Source organism: Erithacus rubecula (genome assembly GCF_903797595.1).
Source record: "Erithacus rubecula genome assembly, contig: SUPER_Z_unloc_1, whole genome shotgun sequence".
Classification (NCBI taxonomy): domain Eukaryota; kingdom Metazoa; phylum Chordata; class Aves; order Passeriformes; family Muscicapidae; genus Erithacus; species Erithacus rubecula.
The window spans coordinates 1,745,574-1,764,068 of NW_027635590.1; the positions used below are offsets into that span (position 1 = coordinate 1,745,574).

Below are 18,495 nucleotides of genomic sequence, written 5' to 3' on the forward strand. Positions count from 1 at the left end.
TCACACATAGGAAAATGGAAGTTATGGTTCTTTTCCTTAAAGATTTCTCTGATGCTTCAGTTCTGCAATCCCAGTTATTCCCAATAAAACTACTGCAATTAAATGCAAGAGTGAGGCAACTAGAAGAGTGCTAGAAGAGTCATAGAATTGCTATTTCAGATTAATCCTGTTTTGTGATTTACTTGATTTAATTTTAAACCCACATGATTATTTTCATGGATTTAAAATTAGATACCTGCTAAACCATGTTTTTGAATAGATATTTTTTGAGATTATTAAGAAATTGAAAATTGAGGGGATAGGCCTAAATCTTATTGTATTGATTTAAGAATTCAATGTAGTATATGGGATGGATAGCATATAGGGGTAGAATTATCTTATTTTATTTTATTAGGAGATAGGAAAGGGTGAACGGAAGCTCGAGGAAGGCAAGATGTTGTATTCAGTTGTGTGACAAAATCATCACCCATTTTTCAGAATGCTGCCTGCCTTAGAAGGCACAGGGGAAAATAAAAAAGGTGGACATGCCTAATTTTTTTATAACATGAAAGAAATGGAGCACATGTGGAGATATATGCAGGAGTAGGAAAAATGTAATAGTAAGTGAGAAACTATTATCAACCTTCAGTTTAGGAAACTTGATCTTTATGCAAGATGACAAGCCAGTACCGGCATTTTGATGTTATTGGGAAAGAAAAGTCTGTGTTCAAAGAAGTTGACAAACTAATTGTTATTTGAGTTTGTAAGTCATAGTGTGAGCTCATGGTTCCTTTCATGGTTGTGTAAATTGTTTTGTTAAATTGCTATAGGTGACTATAGAACCATCAGAAGAGCCTTTATTTCCAGCTGATGAAATATATGGAATAGTTGGTGACCAGCTGAAAAGAAATTTTGATGTCAAAGAGGTATGAGTATTAATGCAAGATCCATATGCTCATTCATACATACACCCAATTTCTTGCAAGAAATCACTCTTTATATTGTCATAATTGATTTGGGTACTTATTTCTTTATGTTTTTGTCCAACAGATCCATTGCAATAGCAGTGATTTATTGAAAATATAATAGCTTTTGGTTATACTTTTAAGAGGGATGAGCGAGGATGAGAGATTGGTAACATCCTGAAAAAGCTGACTAAGTGGAAACTCCTAATTGGCAAAGCATTCTATAGAATGCCCAAGGATATAATGGCTTTCTTTTTCTGTCAGTCCGGTGAAAGGTGAATTGTTTAAGTATTTATGGAGTATAAGCACCATAAATACTTAAACACCAAAGGATTGAGCTTGCTGCCAACTGCGTACAAAGACTATTGTACTCTACTGCAGGTCTAGTCTAATTATCTGCCTTGGAACATTCATCTGAACCAACATGCTTTCTTATATTTTGCACAAATCTCAGATTCAGAACCTTTTTCACTACTAGCCAAGTATGCATTTTAGGAGGAGTCTTAATATCTACCCGTCTTAAAATATTTGGCAGAAATTGCTAGGATTTGCTTTGCATTAAGGGGGAAAAGAGATGAACAGTTTAATTGAGTTCATACTTCACTGTCAAAAGTTGGAATAGTTCAGATTTATGGTCTTTTAAAGTTGAAATAAATATCTTCTGGCAAATGTCTTGCTAGCAGTATATCTGCATTTATAAAAAATGGCTCCTTTGCATCACAGAGAAACCTCAAATCAGATCTTCATTATTTTTGTATGTCACAAACTTAAGCAAGCCTAAAAATAATCATATCTTTAAGAAAGTGATTAATGAGTGTATATGTGTTGTGAGAGGTTATTGATTAATGTTTAATATAAGCAGAATTTTTTCTTTGCAATTCAACTCATTAGGAAGATGTCGTTTCTGTGTAAATTACATTTAGCTATTTGGGTAGAACATTCTTAATCTTGAAATCCCATTTTTTACAAACACGTAGATGAATCACACTTAGAAAACTAAATGGGCTTTGCCAGCCATCCAAAGTCTTTATGTGGTGGGCTGAATGATGTTCTATAAACGGAAAGGTTTTAAGTTATATATTATCATGGCATTTCTTTCTAAAAAACTTAAAATCTTGAAGGATTAGGAATTTAATGTTATTTTTCCATTTTTTCCTAAGGTCATCGCTAGGATTGTAGATGGTAGTAGATTTGATGAATTCAAAGCCTTGTATGGGGATACTTTAGTTACAGGTAAGTAGAAATATAATTATTCTGTATATGTTCCCCCCTGGTTTTATAGTTGGATTTATTCTGGCTCAGCCACTGATATTTTCAATGACATTTATCTTCAGAAGAATAGCAATTTCTCTTATCAGGAGAAAGTGTTACCTTTATATACTATGGAAAAATAAATAGATGTGGAAATTTATGAATTAAATCTCTCTCCTTTAGGATTTGCAAGAATTTTTGGTTACCCAGTAGGAATTATTGGAAACAATGGCGTTCTTTTCTCAGAGTCAGCAAAAAAGGTAAATAGATAGATTATTAGCTTCTTTGCCATTGAGAAACAGAACTTCTGGTGGATCACTTGCTCTTGAGGTGAGGAACTTTTTTAAATAATGAGGTAATTCATAATGAGATAATTGATAATAAATAATTCATGCTTTTCATGTAAATGTGAGACAGCTATAAGCTGCTCATAAGCTGTAAAAAAAAATTGACCATATTTTAGAAACAGTGTTTGGTAGATTTTTCTGATCTGAAGAAGATAGGCCAACAGCAGGACAGCATTTGGATTTGTGTGAATGCAGCATAGTTGAAGTAGTATGTCCTGAAACATACATCTGTTACAAGACAAGTCCATCCTGATTACTTCAAATACCCTGTGGGCCATTTCTAACTGCTAAACCCTGATGTACTGTGGAAAATCACATCATTGTTTTTTGTAATAATTGGAAGATCTAAAACTTGGATTCCAATACTCAGTTCATTGGTTTATCAGAGTTTTAATTTTCATACTTTGCTGCAGCATCTCCTGGCCTAATAATAAGAATAATGATTGAATATCTGTGCAGTCTCTCAAAATCTTTGAGCTAAAATACCTGTTTTGTGAATGGCTGTGAGAAGGAATATTGTGATTTTTATTATAGTTACCAGTGCTTTACAGTTTGGACTTCAGGGAATGATGGTGATAAAGAGTATCTGGGTATTGCAAAGTGTTTACCTTGGTCCGTGTTGCTTGCTTTAGTTCTTTATTTTTTCAAGAAAGAACTGTCAGTTAATTTTTTTTAATAGCAATGATACATACTAGTTTTGTTCTAACAGGCTTCTTGAGCAAGCAGTGAAGAAATCAGTATTGAGAATATATAGAAAAAGGAAGCATTGATGAGGGAGGTGGAGGAAGGAAGTCATTTTATTGGATTTATTTCTGTTATAAAATAATACACAAAATTGAGTTTCACGTGCTGAAGGAATACTTCCAAATGGGAGCACTGCAGTAAATTACATTTTTTTGTCTGACATTTCTTTTAACAGTTATTTTCAGATAGAAAATAGCTCTTGCAGTATTTCTAATACTTTCATTATTTTTCTTACAATTTAGTGCTACAACTCCTTTTCCTAAGAATAAAAATGTATAAGGCATCTTAATTTCATTACATATCAGTACTGTAAAAGGAAATTCACTTCTAGAGAAACCTTTGTCCATGATGTTGGTTCTATAATCAACATACCTCAGGAATCATCGTTTTTTTTTCCCTTGCATTTTTGTAATGAGTTGTTGCAGTTTCTTTCTGTGATCATCATTATGCTATTCACATGTTTCTCTGAAGAAGATTATATTTAATCATTTTTATCTCTTTTTTCTTTCTATAACCTTTGCAGGTTTTATATAATGAAGAGGTTAGATGTTTTCTCGGTTGTGCTACATAACTTTGTTTTGTTTTGTTTACTAGCAAGGGTATAAATAGGACTTCATAGATTTAGATTAGTTCGAGTAGAGGCTTGGAATCCACTATATGTAACTTTGCTAAGAAATTGGTCTTTTGCTAGTAAATAGGGAGAGGGTATCTGCCTTCAGGAGTGGGAGAAAATGTTACAGCAATTGGCAGGGCCATGAGTAAATAATGTATATGGGCCTTTCCCAGTTTTAGAGATCACTTTTCGTTTGTATAGAAAATGGGGAGATCTGTTTTTATCACTGACTGTCTTAATTTCTCGGAGTGAGTCTTACCAAACTCAATGTCAGATGCTACACTGGTGCTGTCTGTGGTTTAATTGAATATTGGCTGAGTCACAGCAGTTGAGCTATTCAATAATAGTAGTAATGCTTTGTAAATATATTATTTCTGTTTTTTCCATGGTTTCACATATTTTTGGAGATCTCTTACTTCTGCCACAGTGACTGCGTATTTTGCAGTTAACTTTGGGTGAAGGAGTAGTAGTAGTATAGCACTTCCTGATAGAAATACTGTGGTGGATGTCAGTGGAAGGATTTAGCACAAACTTCAGAATGCTGGTAGTGATAGCTTCACTTGTCTAACTTTTGATGTCTTACTCTTTTCTTTTTTTTCCTCTCCACAGGGTACACATTTTATCCAGTTGTGTTGCCAGAGAAATATTCCCATTGTGTTTCTCCAGAATATTACAGGTGAGTAAGATCAAGTTTTTGAGGTTTCACTTTGTTGTAGACTTTGCTGTTAATTGTTGAGGCTGTATTCTAGCCTCTTGTATGCTTTGTAGTACGTACATCTCCAGCCTGTTTGGAAATCAGCCTGTCAGCAGGTGGTGAAGGCCTTGCCTTATGATTTGCTCCTCAGTTCTTTCTGCATGTGCTGTGAAGCACATAGTATGACATATTGCAGAGTATTATAATATAAAGCTGGTGAGCCTTTTGTTCATGTTGTATTTCTTTAGGTTTCATGGTTGGCAGAGAATATGAGGCTGGAGGGATAGCAAAAGATGGTGCCAAGATGGTAACTGCTGTAGCTTGTGCCAATGTACCTAAAATAACTGTCATTATCGGTGGCTCTTATGGAGCTGGAAACTATGGGATGTGTGGAAGAGCATATAGGTGAGTGTTGCTTCAAATTACGACTGCAGACAGAAATAATTTAAGAGAGCACAACCTTGAAAGTATCATTCTGAAAAATCATCTGAACTCTTGAAGAAGTTGTGTTGTTTGAAAAAGAGCAGTGACTATGTTCATAAGTAAATAACTGCCTAAAATTTGTAGAGACTGAAAAATCTCATTATTTTGAATTAGGTGACAGAGGAGACATTCTAAAGTAAACATGTTCACATCCTTTTCTTCCATTTCAATTCTTGGTGGAAAAATTGTGAAGTCTTAAGCAATCATTGGCAGTATAGGCTGGTCCTTTATTCTGCACTCATGTGAATAGTGTATCAACTTGTGTAAAAACTCCATGTTCACTTCAATCAGCCTGTTTTTATGACTAAGGTTTATATAACCCCTAAAGATTTTTTGTTGTTGTTGTTGACCCATTGGACATAGCTTATGTGGGTTTTTTAATTTCATTTTTGAAGGTTCCTGGCACTATTGTTTAGGAGCAAAATTCCTGTGGGTTGGGAATGTGAGCTGAAGAGACTCAAGAAAGAGAAATTTTTTTTAAAAAAGTGTTTGAATAATGGAAATGAACAGAATTTTTACATTTTCAAATGTAACGCTGTAAGCATTAAAGTATGTTGATGTACCTTACTAAAAAAATGATATATTGTAAAATTGTCATGCATAAAAATGTATTCTTAGTTGAGTGAGAATTAGTTCTTCACTTGAAAATAGGACAATGTCTTACTTTAATGTTTAATATGTGTTTTTTCAGTCCAAGATTTCTGTATATGTGGCCAAATGCTCGCATATCAGTGATGGGAGGGGAACAAGCTGCAACTGTTCTGGCTACAATAGCTAAGGACCAAAAAGCAAGGGAGGGAAAACAGGTATATCTTTCTTCTTTCATTTCTAGTAAAGTCATTATCACTTACTCTTTCACTGGAGTTGGTCACTTTGTGAGCTAGGAAGGGGTGGAAGAGAGTGAGTGCCACTTAATGCACTGACAAACATGAAGCATTTGTGAAATGTTACTCCTCACTTCTTTGAAATGTGAAGATCATTCATAACATTTCTTATCTTTGCTTAAAAAGATGGATATTTAATATACCATTGTAATTGTGTACTTTGTGCACCAAGTTTTTAGTTCTACCTGACATGAGCAATCTGGAATCCTCTTTGGTTTGGGAGTGTGAAGAGGAATATGTCAGGAAAGTGTGTCTTTCCAATATGTGTCTTTCCAATTATTATGAAAGTGGCAGATTTAGAGAAAATTGATCTTTAAATGATTCACTAATTGAGAATTATGAAGCTTGTAACAGCAGAAGTCTGGAGAGGTTTGGAAAAGTTTTTGCTCATTTCAACATTTTAATTGAAAATTGGAGGTGTATTGTTTATATAATAAACATATTTTATTAAATCTTATAATAATATTTTATAGTTTCACTGCGCACTCTTTTCTACTGAGTTGGGTTTTTTTAATTGCAAGGTTTATGGTTATACTACTGCCTTGATCCCATAAGAAGTGGTTTTACTATGTTTGTCTTAAAAATTTTCATATTTATCATAAATAGTTATTCAGAATAGGGAAGCAATATAAACAGGCTATCTCAGTGTCATTACTTTCCAACACTTGACTTGTTCTTTCTGTGGGTAGAATATACTCATCCTTATCTCTGTCTGTCTTAATTTCCCAAATCCATGATACCCAGAAAGAAGTTCAAGAAAAGTAATTAGTAGTAGTTAAATGTCAATCAAGTGTGTTAGAAACTTGGAAGTTTTCTGAATTACTTTGGCCAGTCTGGATCATAGAGAAATCCGGTGTTAGAATAGCACAGACTTATTTTATTAGAAAATCTTGCCAAAGGCAATCCAAATTTTTTTTCCTATACACTAGCTTCAGTAATTTTTCAAGTGGAAGACACCAATTACTTTTACATTCAGTTAAGAATATGCTTATTCTCCTTTTTCCACCCACTTGATTTTTAAAGTGCTATTTTAGTTTTGTTGTCAAACATGCCAAATTTGCAACTATGTGCTAAAAGAGTAAAAAAACTTTGGGGAGAGAATTTAGGCATTTTCTTCAGGTTGGTGCTGCATATAAAAATTTGCTATCATTGGAGAAGAAAATACTAAAGAATATTTTATGTGTTTTTTTAGTTGTCTGAGGCAGATGAAGCAGCTTTGAAGGAGCCAATCATTAGAAGGTTCGAGGAGGAGGGAAACCCTTATTATTCCAGTGCAAGGTAACATACAAATGACTGTTCTAAAACTTAATTGTAATATGGGACTTGACATCTAACTCCTGGTATTAAAGAACAACAGAACAGAGCAGTTGAAAGCAAATGTTGTGCTTGATGTGCATTCAGAACAATGTTTTGTCTGTCTTATTCCTGGTACCATGAACTCTTTCAGAAAACAACATGCACTTGCAGGAATTATTTAAGTGGTTCTGTAAGGAATTACATGGTGGCATGGAGTTTCTATGCTATGTGCTTTATTCTGCATAAGTTTTATATAATTCTTCCCAGTGTAGTGTCTGGTTACCTTTCTAAAGCCTATTAAACAATATAATGAGTGAGTACATGTGTATTAGGAGGAATTCATTGTAGCAAGTAGAAGAGGCCAGTGGAAAAGGAGGTAGCTGTTCCAAGAAGACCTGAAGCCATTGGCAAATTTCAGGTCATGGTAGGTAATTTTATTAGATGATAGCAATGATGGTATAGGACTTTAGCTAATGGGTGCAGCATGCTCATGTTTGCTGAGAAGTCCTTTGCAGCATTTCATGCTCCGGCTGATGAAATATTAGTAAATAACCAGGAACTAGAGTAGGCTGATGAAACAAGGTGGCATCCTGAAGTGATCCAGATATGTCGAAAGTAGCTTGGGGGCTTTCTTGGCCTTTGATGGTTATTCTGCATTAGTTTCATCCTGTCAGTGCTATAGTTCCTGCATATATTTCTGGTTGTGGTATCCAAAAGCTAATTTTCCTCAAGCTCTCAGCTGCTAATGGTGGTAGAAGGTAGCATGTTTCAGTGACGCAGATGTCAGCTGTGAAAGCAGCAGATCTGGCTGTGAACAATCCAGGAGGCTCCTGGAGTAGGTAGGGAACAGCTTCCTGGTGCAGGTGTCATACAGGTCAGCAGAGGTGTGGAAGTCCTGGGTGCTCAGCACTGCAGGGGAGCTCATTGGAGAGTCATGGCTGGAAGCAGCCGGGGCTGTAAGGGGCACACCCGGGCTGAGCTCAGGATCTCAGGGAATGTGAGGCAGCAAAGAGAAACTCCAGACCCTAAATTCAGAGGAGTGAACTCCCGGGAGTTTAAAGGGTTAGTGGATGAGATCACCTGGGAAATTCCTTGAGAACAGAAGAGTGGATTAGAGCTGGCAATTCTTTAAAGAGACGTTTCTTAGAGCACAGAGCTCTTTGCTCCTGTGTGTGGGAAACTGAACATGGCAGGCTGGAAACTGGCATGGCTGAGCAAGGATTTTATCCTCAAAGTGGGGAGTAAGAAGGAAATGTACACACTGTGAAAGTGGGGACAGGTAAACTGGGAAGAGCTCCTTCTGCATGATCAGAAGTAAGATACGAGTGGCATATACTTAACTGAGATATTTATACCTGGAAAATCGACATTAATTTTAATTTTTCATCAAATGAATTCCTTAATCGGGTTTGATCTTTAATGGGTGGTAAAAGAGCACAAAATTTTTTGACAGCTAACCTTGTACTCTAACACAAGAAACAAAAATGAAAAAAATATGTACTATTTTTATAACTAGATTTTAAGAAGAATATTCCACTTATATAATAACATTTTTAAAATGAGTCAAACTATCTGTATTTAAAATTAATCCCTACTCCAGAGAAGATGAATAATGTGATTTTTTTTGCATTTGCTTTTTTTTATATGTTCACTGGAAACAATCAGACTCTTTTACTCATGACTTATTTAACATTTAATATATTAGATATATTAGCAATATAAAAACTTAACCTCTCCCAAAAAACCAACAGACGATTGTCAGTGTTTACAGCAGGAAGTTACTAATCTGTAAGAACGCAGTTTTGCTTGTAAAGTTAAGACTAACATTTTAAAAATCACATTTTAAATTTTTAATAATGTCTGATTTTTAGACCAGAAACTTGAGTGTTTAATACCAGCTTTGTGCTCTCAGATGAACAACTTTTACCAGCTTATATTTTCAGAATATCTGTCCATTTTGTGAAGTTAAGTTGGAAATCTAGTAGTCACCCCAGCAAATAGCTTAAATTTTCCCAGTCTAGGCCTTAGAAAGTGCTTTTAGTGCTAGGTGATGTGTCATTTATTTGAAAAAGCAGGGTAGTTACGCACTTCTTGCTGTTTCCTCTTGGAAAGGAAATGTGACAGTGCACAGATGTGAGTTGGCTGAGAAGTAGCGTGGGTCTGGATGCATGTGGTTGAGTTCATGTGACGATGCACTCAAGATAATAAGCCCAGCTGAGACATGAAGTCAAATGTCAGAGCTGAAATCCCACTGAGGTTTATCTCACTATAAGCAATGAAGGCGAAATGCCTTTTCTCACAAAGGAGTGCTTTAGACAACAGTGTGTGAGTTGCTCAGGTCAAAGCAGTCCTGGCTGGCTTCTCTCATCTTTCAGTTCAAGTAGGTGCAGTCTGCATTGTCTAGGAGCTTTTAATTGCTCTCTTGTAGAGTTAATTGGGTATTTCGGTAGATATACTCATGTTTCCTACCCTTCATTCTTTGGATTAATTAATTCCTAAGGAAGATTTCAGATCAATAGTTCAGAAGTGTTCATTACTGTGGAGTAGGCTGTCCAAGCAGAAACAATGAGGTGAAGTGGATTACAGTCTTTGCAGCATGTGTACTCAGGGGAGAGGATGTACCACTCACCTTGCACCTTGGAGATAACCCTTTCCTCAGCCAACATCAGCAGCTGCTTATTAGCAAGCATTTGCTGTAATTCAGGGAGGAGTAATCTGTCCCTTTTGCAGCCTTTTCCTGTTGGCTCCAGACATGGTAAAACCCCAGCTAATTGTCAACCAAATGTCAGGGTACTGTAATTGAAACCGAATCCAGACGGCCTTTGTTTTGTAAGATTCCTCCACCAGAAAGGTCAACAAGGAAACTCTGACAAACAGCTTTGCATTTCTGAGAGAACAAAAACGACTGATGTGCACAGAGATTGTTGTCTGTATTGCTGCTTGTGTGCAGCTCGTTTGGAGGCTCCCTGATGCTGTCCTCCTGCCTGATGTCAGCCTCAGAGATTGATGTGAACCTTCCACTTGACTTCACTAGGCTTTGAATCAAGCTTTTAGGAGTAATAAGGAGAGAGAAGGAAAATGCCCTAACAGTCTTAAAAGACAAGAAAATATCCCTGTATATAATATTGCTTTTAAGTCGTAACTTCCTATATGCACAGGATGTCAATACTGTTCCCTGCAGTGGTATTTTGTAATCAGACTTTAACCAATTTTGTGATTAGAACCTTTCACAATGAGCAGTCTTAGTTAATGGCAGTCATTAGGCAGCACCCTTTTTAATGAGTTATATTAATCTGCTCACTGGTTTCTTAAAAGATCTCAGAGGTTTGCATCTTAACAAATTACACAAGCATTTTACTTTAGGCAACCTCATTTCTTTTACTCACACTATCTCAATTACAGATATTTTATGAGTGTAGTGTGACTCATGTTCCTGCAATGGGGTTTTAATGGATAGTTTAATTATTAACGTTACATCCCAGTAGAGAATGTAGTTTTCTTTAAACAAAGAGAAGCAGAAGCCAGGGGTGACCATGTGAAAGCAGTTTGACTTCCATGCAACATAAAATTTCTACAGTTGTCAATATAAGTCAATTGTGTTGTTGAGAAAAATAAAAAAATTCAAACATCTTTTAAGTAAGTCTCTATTAAACCAAGTTGGACTTTTTTTCAGCTGTTCTGAGTAAAAAAAAAAAAAAAATGTTTCCAATTGCTCTTGCTTTTGTATGGTAAGAAGCACTTCCTCTGAGTCTTTTCAATGGAATATTGCCCAAATAAGCCCAAAAATTCTAATGAGTTACTACTTAAGATTTAGTTACTACTTGAGATTTAAAGATACAGTTAGGAAAGAAGTTACTCACAGGAGTCAGACAGAAGCTTAGACCAAGCACTTTATCCAAGTCATGGTACAGACAGCTCTGGAGTTATCTGAAACAGAATTTGCTGTTACTGCCACTTCCATAAAGGTACAAGTGTGGCTGCTAGAGTATTCCAGTGTTTGGGTTACTAGCCCATTAGAAAGAGGAACTGACTGACAATCCTAAAATGAGCTACAGTTTTCTTATGTTTGTAATTTGGGTTTATAGCAGGGGGTCTTTTTGCCATGCCAGAAGTTTTTCTCCTTTTTACATTTGAGGAAATTTTTTACTGCAAGGCACAGGTTGCCCAGAGGATCAATCCTCTGCCCTGTCCTTGGAAGTATTCAGTGCCAGGTTGGAATGGGGCTCTGAGCAACCTGGTGTAGTGAAAGGTGTCCCTGCCCATAGTGGGAAGATTAGAGCTAGAGGATCTTTAATGTCTCTTGCAATTCTATGATTCTGTCATTTTTCTAATATTCATTCTCTGTTAGTTGGGATCTGGCAGCCAGGTCTGCGAGTGCCACAACTACTGTGGTGCAAGACTTTGTAAATCAAAATTTATTTTTCACCCCCAAAAAAGAAAGATCCTGATTTTGACCAGTTAGCAGCAAAGTCTTCCCTTCTCCAAACCCTTTCTTCTTCTCTACTTCAGTTTTGCTCTTGGGCCCCATTTAGTTTAACAGTGTCCTGCTTGATAGGCTGCACCATGGTAAGATTTCATAGCAGAGTATTCTTTCTGAGCTGGGTATCCTTTTTGTTCTCTGTCTAATAATTTGAAAACATGCTCCTGGAGCTGAGCCTGAACCCTTGTGACTGGTCTTGTTCAAGGTGTCTTCTACTGCAATACCATTCTGTGCATCATAGGATACACCTTGTAAAATAAAAAGCATATATTGTCAATCTCTTAGTATATTTATCTGATTTGATAAATATTGCTTTTACAGTGAATGGCAAAATAAAGCAAATATGGAAAACAATCAAGGGTCTGCTGTTGCCTGGAGTTTTTCAGCATGTATTTATATACAGTTTGCAGTCCTCTTGGGGGTGAGATTGGCACATTTAGGATTGAAAGAAGACTGCAAAATATCTTGTTTCCTGTCTAATAAATTTTGTTAATCTCCAAACAAAATAAAACTTGCAGATGGAACTTCAGTTAGAAAGAAAAGACTGTGTCTTTTCTTGGTAGAGTCAGTCTTGGCTCCCTGTTCATGGCTGTTTCTTGTATTTTTAAATTTTCCACAAAGAACGAGGCATTGGCCAACACTGAAGTAAGTTCACAAAGAATGCAAAGTCTCTCAAGGGAAAGATGGGATGGAGGAGGAGCATCCCTGTCTTAAACAAAGATACTGTGCATGTGTTCTGCCAATGCTGATTGAAGTATTTAAGTGACACTAGGTTTTCAATGAACAGTCTGGTATCTTGTTTAAATATCTTGCTGAGGAAATAACAATATTTACAGTTTTGTGGCCTGCTGTGAATTTCAATATGGATTTTAATTTAGGTAGGATGGAGCTGTCATTGAGAGCTGATGCCACTAAGACCTTAATTTTTTTATAATATCGAAGAGATTTGCAAGTGATGGTGATTTTGGGAGCCTGGGAATTTGACAATTGCTCATTTATAATTTAATTGCCTTCAGGGTTAAGGAAGGTAGTATCTTCCAGTTGTTTAGAAATGAACTTAATGGTAAAATAAATGAAAGAAATTGTATTGGATCTTGCTGAGGTGGAGTTCATTTTCCCACAGCAGCCCTCATAGAGCTGTGCTTTGCGTTAGTAGCTGGGGAGGTGCTGGCAGTACAGCAGTGCCTTGCTGAGCAGTGCTGGCACAGCACCAGCCTCTCTCTCCAGCATTTTTTCCCCCAGCAGTGTTCTGGGGTAGGCAAGATCCTGGGAGGGGGCACAACTAGGCCTGCTGACACAAATTAACCAAAGGGATGTTCCATAGCGTATGACTTCAGCTCAGTTGCAAAAGCTAAGGAAAGGAGGAAGAAGATGGAGCATAGGTTATTTGCGGTGTTTGGTTTCCCATGCAAATGCCAGCGCTGAAGCCCTGATTCCTGGGAAGTGACCAGACATTGCTTACTGATGGAAAGTACAGAATAAAGTTGTTAACCACTTTTTTCCTCTTCGTTCACATGCAGACTTTCACTTACACCTAAGTAATCTGTCTTATCTCAACCTATTGTTTTCCATCTTATTTTCTCTCCTCTATGCAGCTGGAAAAGGAAAGAGATAGAGCAGCCCTGTGGGCACCTGGAATCCAGCAAAGATCAACCTACTACAGAAATTTGAAAGTACTTGAAATTTATACTGACTTTTCAAGGATGAAAGAATAAACATTTGTATCATCCTCATCTGGCAGTTGAATTAACCTGAATAGTGTAAACAATGATGTGACATATTCCTTAAAGTGCAAGCATTCTTAATAGAATTAGATAAGTCTTTGACAGATGGTAATTTTCCACATGAACATTAACAAGCAAAGAGGACTTTTTTTCTTGAAGGTGATGATTAAGTATGAAGAATCAATTTAAAATATGTAGGTCTGACATTCTTCACCTACCTAAAAATATAAGTTGTTCTAGATGACAAATTCCCATGGAGTAATGCACATCAGTCTATTGATGAATACCATGACTTGACTTCATAGTTTTAAGTATAATTTAGTTCTTTACTCTTTCTTTAATATGAAGTACTTCCAATTGCATGGCTTTGAAAGTATACCAGCTGTATATGCTGATTTCCTTTAATTATTAAAAATTTTGGTTTGTTATGTTTATGTTATGTTTTTGTTTTTTCTCTAGATTATGGGATGACGGAATTATTGATCCAGCTGATACAAGACTGGTTTTGGGCCTCAGTCTCAGCGCAGCACTAAATGCACCTACAAAGAAGACAGAATTTGGAGTTTTCAGGATGTAAACTTAAAAATGTGATCATCAGGGTTACCTCTGTATATTTTATTTGGGACTGGGCAGCTCACTAATTATAATACTGCAGTGATTAAAAATAAAGATTTGTCAGATGTTATTTTTAATGAAACTTACATCATTGTTTTCAGTAACTGTAATTGTCACACAGTGCTTCTGGTTTTTGATAGTGATTTGAGATTAGTCATTTAGGTGCTTATATAACTGCATTGCATGAATAAATTGCAGCTTCTACTATAATACTTCATTTTTAACTAGAAACTATTGATACTATCTCTTACATAAAAAAATGTTTAAAATAAAGTGCATATTTGCTGTTTATCAATTTCTTTTTTGTATGTCTCCTGTAAATGTACTTCTGCAGTCCAACAAAGAAAAACCCACATTTGCTAATAAATAATTTTTGTGAAAGAGAAATGCTGTAAGGGCAGCCAAGGATTTCAACACAGCATGAAATTACAGATTTCATACAGTTGTTGTCATCTTGTTCTATCTCTGGCTTTCATCCAAAAACCATTGCTTTTCTGTGTGGTTTCCTGAAGTCAAAATAACTATTGAACCTGATGGATGCATAATGTTTTCTGGAAGAGCTAGGAGGTGTGTGCTGGTATCTGTGAAATCAGCAGATTGCTGAGAGCATGTGTGAGGATAGGGGTTGGCTGCAAAGGTGTTTAAACATCTTGGTGTGCTGTCCTTCTGGTAATTTTGGTTTCACAGAGTGTTCTCTCCACACAGATAAATGCTTCGCTCAGAGCAGAATCCTGAAATCCATTGACTTAAGGAGTTTTGGGATGCTGGAGTTCTTTGTTTATTCTGATGTATTTAGGGTAGCTTGTTGGAGTGTAAAGTTTTTTGAGAATTCACTGTCATTTAATTTGTTCTCTTCAGAAACATTTCACCTTGTAGAGACTACATACTGTTCTAGCTGGGAACAGGAAGTTGATTTATTTTTATCTAGTTTTGCTGTAAGGTGCTCAGATAGCCATTGCCAGGAGTATTCTTAACTAGCAGTCAAATCCAAGAAGAGCCAGTGTACATGAATAGAGGTCCTGTCCTGTGCTGGCCTGCAGGGAGAGGAAAGACTCCTGAGAGGAGTGATCACCTAGGCTTGTGTGGAGAGGAGTTCTCCTTGGGTCCAAGAGGAGTATGGAAGGTCTGCTATCTACCTTTCCAGCTGTGTCTCAGACAGATGCAAAAGAGAAAATTAAATAAATCTTTGGAATGGGGATCTTCAGTATGGGATATAGACAATGTAGACACCTAGCATATGTTGAGCTGTGTGGTCTCTGGCACAGTTCTATACTGCACAAAAAGAAAATTTCCCTCTCTTTTTACTGAGATGAAATGTATCCAAAGCCTGGTGTGTTCTGCACCACTAGAAAGATTACTTCTGTGGGTCTGCACTTTCATGCTTATTCTCAGTATATTAAATAAATATTTAACAGAGAATAATAGTTTAAAATAGTGCCAATGAGGCACAGAGCTGTGCTTTTGTGCCACTTGTCTCACTACACACATTTGTGAATATGTCTGGCATAGACTCAAGATTCCTTGATCCTGAAAGTAAAGTGTAGTTATTTATGGTTAGTAGCTTCTGAAATGCATTTAAAATGCCCTACGTTTAAATACAGATTTATAAAATATATAAATATATATGTAAAACATGTAAGCAAGGAGAAAAAGAGTTCCAGACCCTGAAATGCTGTTAGTGGCTTCCAATAAGAAATATACTGTATTTTCTCCTACTCCAGTTGAATCATCAGTTCAGCATTTGACTTTCTGTTCTTAATTATGGGGATCACTCCTACCTGTCACTTCCAAAGCCATTAAGACTAGTGCCTGTTTCTGCTAAGAAATATGATCTCTTCTGAATAATATTTTAATTTTTAATACATTCTTTCAATTACACTGGTAATTAAATCATGCCAAGTTGGAGACAGCAACAGAATCCTGGGATACAGATGATAGGAGCAGGTATGTTTGGAAGGATGCTTCTGAGAACGGTAATTCCTTGTTGCTTGTTACATCTGAAAAGACAGCTCTTTGCATTTGTCAAAATTTCTTCCTTTGAATATGTATGCAAACGAAGTCAAAACATATGTCTGAGTAAATAGGAGTGTTCTGCCTTAATAACACTTAGCATTGTAAACACATTTAGTAAATTAAATTAATCATCACAGGTTTAGCATCCTATCAGCATGATCTGGTTAGCAGTCACTACCAAGCAGGATCTTCAGTGCAGAACAACAGTTCAGAGAGCCGCTAGTGGTTATCACTCCTCCACTACACAGCTATTTTGGAAAAGCTTTTGTCTGTTACAGTGCTGCACAATGTTTGCTGTTACAGTGTGTTGGGGGTTGAGTGTTTTCTGTTACTGTGTCAATTGTAAGAATTTTTCCCATTATCATGCCAATGGAGCTGGCCGGGTTACACCCAGGGTCTCTGATGGGTCCAGACAAAGGGGGTGGGTGGGGACGGCCCCCGGAGGGGCCTCTGAGGCTTCCGGGAGGGCACTCGCGTTTCCGGCGAGCCGGGAGGAGGACGCCTGGGATTGTTCAGCCACGCGGCCGAGCACAGCAGAGCCAGACCCTCTGCGATCACCTGCCCTGCATCTGCCCCGTTCCAGCCTCCTGCCTCTGCGGACACAGCTGATCCCCCGGACACACACGGTGAGCGAGGAGCCGCCGCCCTCGGTGAGGGTGAGCCCGTTCCCGCCCGAGACCGGCGTGGCCGCTGCTGCCCCTCCCCCCTCCCTCCTGCCTTCGTTCCCGTCTGCCCTCTGGCAAATCCGGGCTGGGACTAAGCACAGAGACAGCGTGCTTGCATCTAAAGGGACTGACACCGAGTTATCTATTTCGTTCTGTTAGCAATTTTAACTATTATTGTTTTCTGTTTGTATAGTTAGATATATTAGTAAAAGAGCTGTTATTCCCACCCCCTTATCTCTGCCTCAGAGTCCTTGATTCCAACAATCGTAATACTTGGGGGAGGGGAGTGGAACCAAAGTCTCTATTCCAAAAAGGGAAACTTCTGCCCCTACTGGCAGACACCTGTCCTTTCAAACCAGGACACAGTGTCCCTGGTGTGAGATGGTGTTCTGATCACTGTGATGGTCTCTTGCTGCCCAGAGGTTTGCTGAAAAACATTGTTTTCTGTGGAGTCAGCAGGAGCAAGGAGTTGGACCCCGTGCTTGTACCACATTTGATGATGTTGGTAGATCTGTTTCTGCTGTCTCAGAATAATCACACAGAGCTGTCACATTGTGTCTGCCAGCAGGAGTCTCATGCTTTTGCAGTAGCAGCTCCTTTTTAGGCTGAACACGGGTGCCATTACAACAGTGATTCCAGTTTTCATTTGTGTTGTGCTACCAGTAGGATTTCTTCTAGAATGAAAGGAAATTTCAAATAAAACTAAATTAAAGGTAGCTGCCACTTTAAGGGCATAATATTCGTGATGGCAGAGGCAATGTAAAAACTGTGGGTGACTATTTCAAGACTTCTCCTGCTTGTCTCTGGTACATGTAACCTCTTCCCTGTAGTATTGCAGCAGCTCTAAACCACTGTTTCCTTACTGGGAAGGGTGGTCCTTGGGATGACACTGATTTTTTCAAATGAAGGTTGAAGAACAAGGGAAATAACTGTGCCATATCAAGCACACACTGGTGGACCAGGACATCACACCAGGTGCCCTAGACTTCCTGGGGACCTTTGCTTCTATCTAGTCTTGCCTGAGGCATAGCTGTTGTGAGCTATATGCCTCCCTCCAGCCCCTGGCAAGAGAGGAGGTTAAGAGGTTACCTGGTTCTGTTTCTCTGTGATGGTTAGACGTGGTGTCTTCAAGAGGTTAACACTTAACTGCAAGGAGTTTAAAAGACTCAGTACTGTGACCTTGAGAATATTTTCAAACACCTCAACAGAAGGAAATGGGAAACATAAATGAGGTGGGCTAAGCTGCTTTTCATGTTCCTAGAGACTGTTGCACTCTCAAATTACCTGGGCTGAGATGGTGATGGATTGTAAAAATGTACCCATTGCCATTTTCCTTTTTATTTTCATGGCAGTTAGGAAGGTGCTGGGAACCTGGGAGCTACAATTTGGTCTTCAATCAAAATTGGTGGCAGTTTTTTTAACAGACATCAAGGTAGAGCCTCTGAAACACGATCATGACAAGCCTGCCTCCAGGGCTGAAATGAGATGTGAATAGCCTCTGTGATAGCACTGCCTGCAGAAGTGGAGAAGCCACTGGGGACCTGTTCCCACCACTCTTCCACCCGTGTGGGGTTAGTTTATTGGGGAGTTTGTAGCCTCCCTCTTTGTGTGGGCATTGGTATATGTACTGTTCTGAGAACCCATCTTTTATTTAAGTGGCTTTTTTCCAATCTATTACTCATCAAGATAAATTGCTATCTCCTGCTGAAATAGATGTCTTTCAAGTGTGCCTCTGGACTCTT

The 18,495-nt window shown here is 37.8% G+C and overlaps 1 protein-coding gene across 1 annotated transcript in view; it reads left to right on the forward strand.

The window, feature by feature from the left end:
* MCCC2 (methylcrotonyl-CoA carboxylase subunit 2) overlaps positions 1-14,355 on the forward strand; it is a 35,808-nt gene extending 21,453 nt beyond the window's left edge. Inside the window, exons 10-17 of the mRNA XM_079330837.1 lie at positions 810-905; positions 2,105-2,177; positions 2,379-2,455; positions 4,509-4,575; positions 4,842-4,998; positions 5,768-5,882; positions 7,153-7,238; positions 13,920-14,355. Of these exons, the coding sequence (XP_079186963.1) occupies positions 810-905; positions 2,105-2,177; positions 2,379-2,455; positions 4,509-4,575; positions 4,842-4,998; positions 5,768-5,882; positions 7,153-7,238; positions 13,920-14,037 (789 nt within the window). The 3' untranslated portion in view covers positions 14,038-14,355. The remainder of the gene's footprint in view (positions 1-809; positions 906-2,104; positions 2,178-2,378; positions 2,456-4,508; positions 4,576-4,841; positions 4,999-5,767; positions 5,883-7,152; positions 7,239-13,919) is intronic.
* Positions 14,356-18,495: the final 4,140 nt, after the last annotated feature.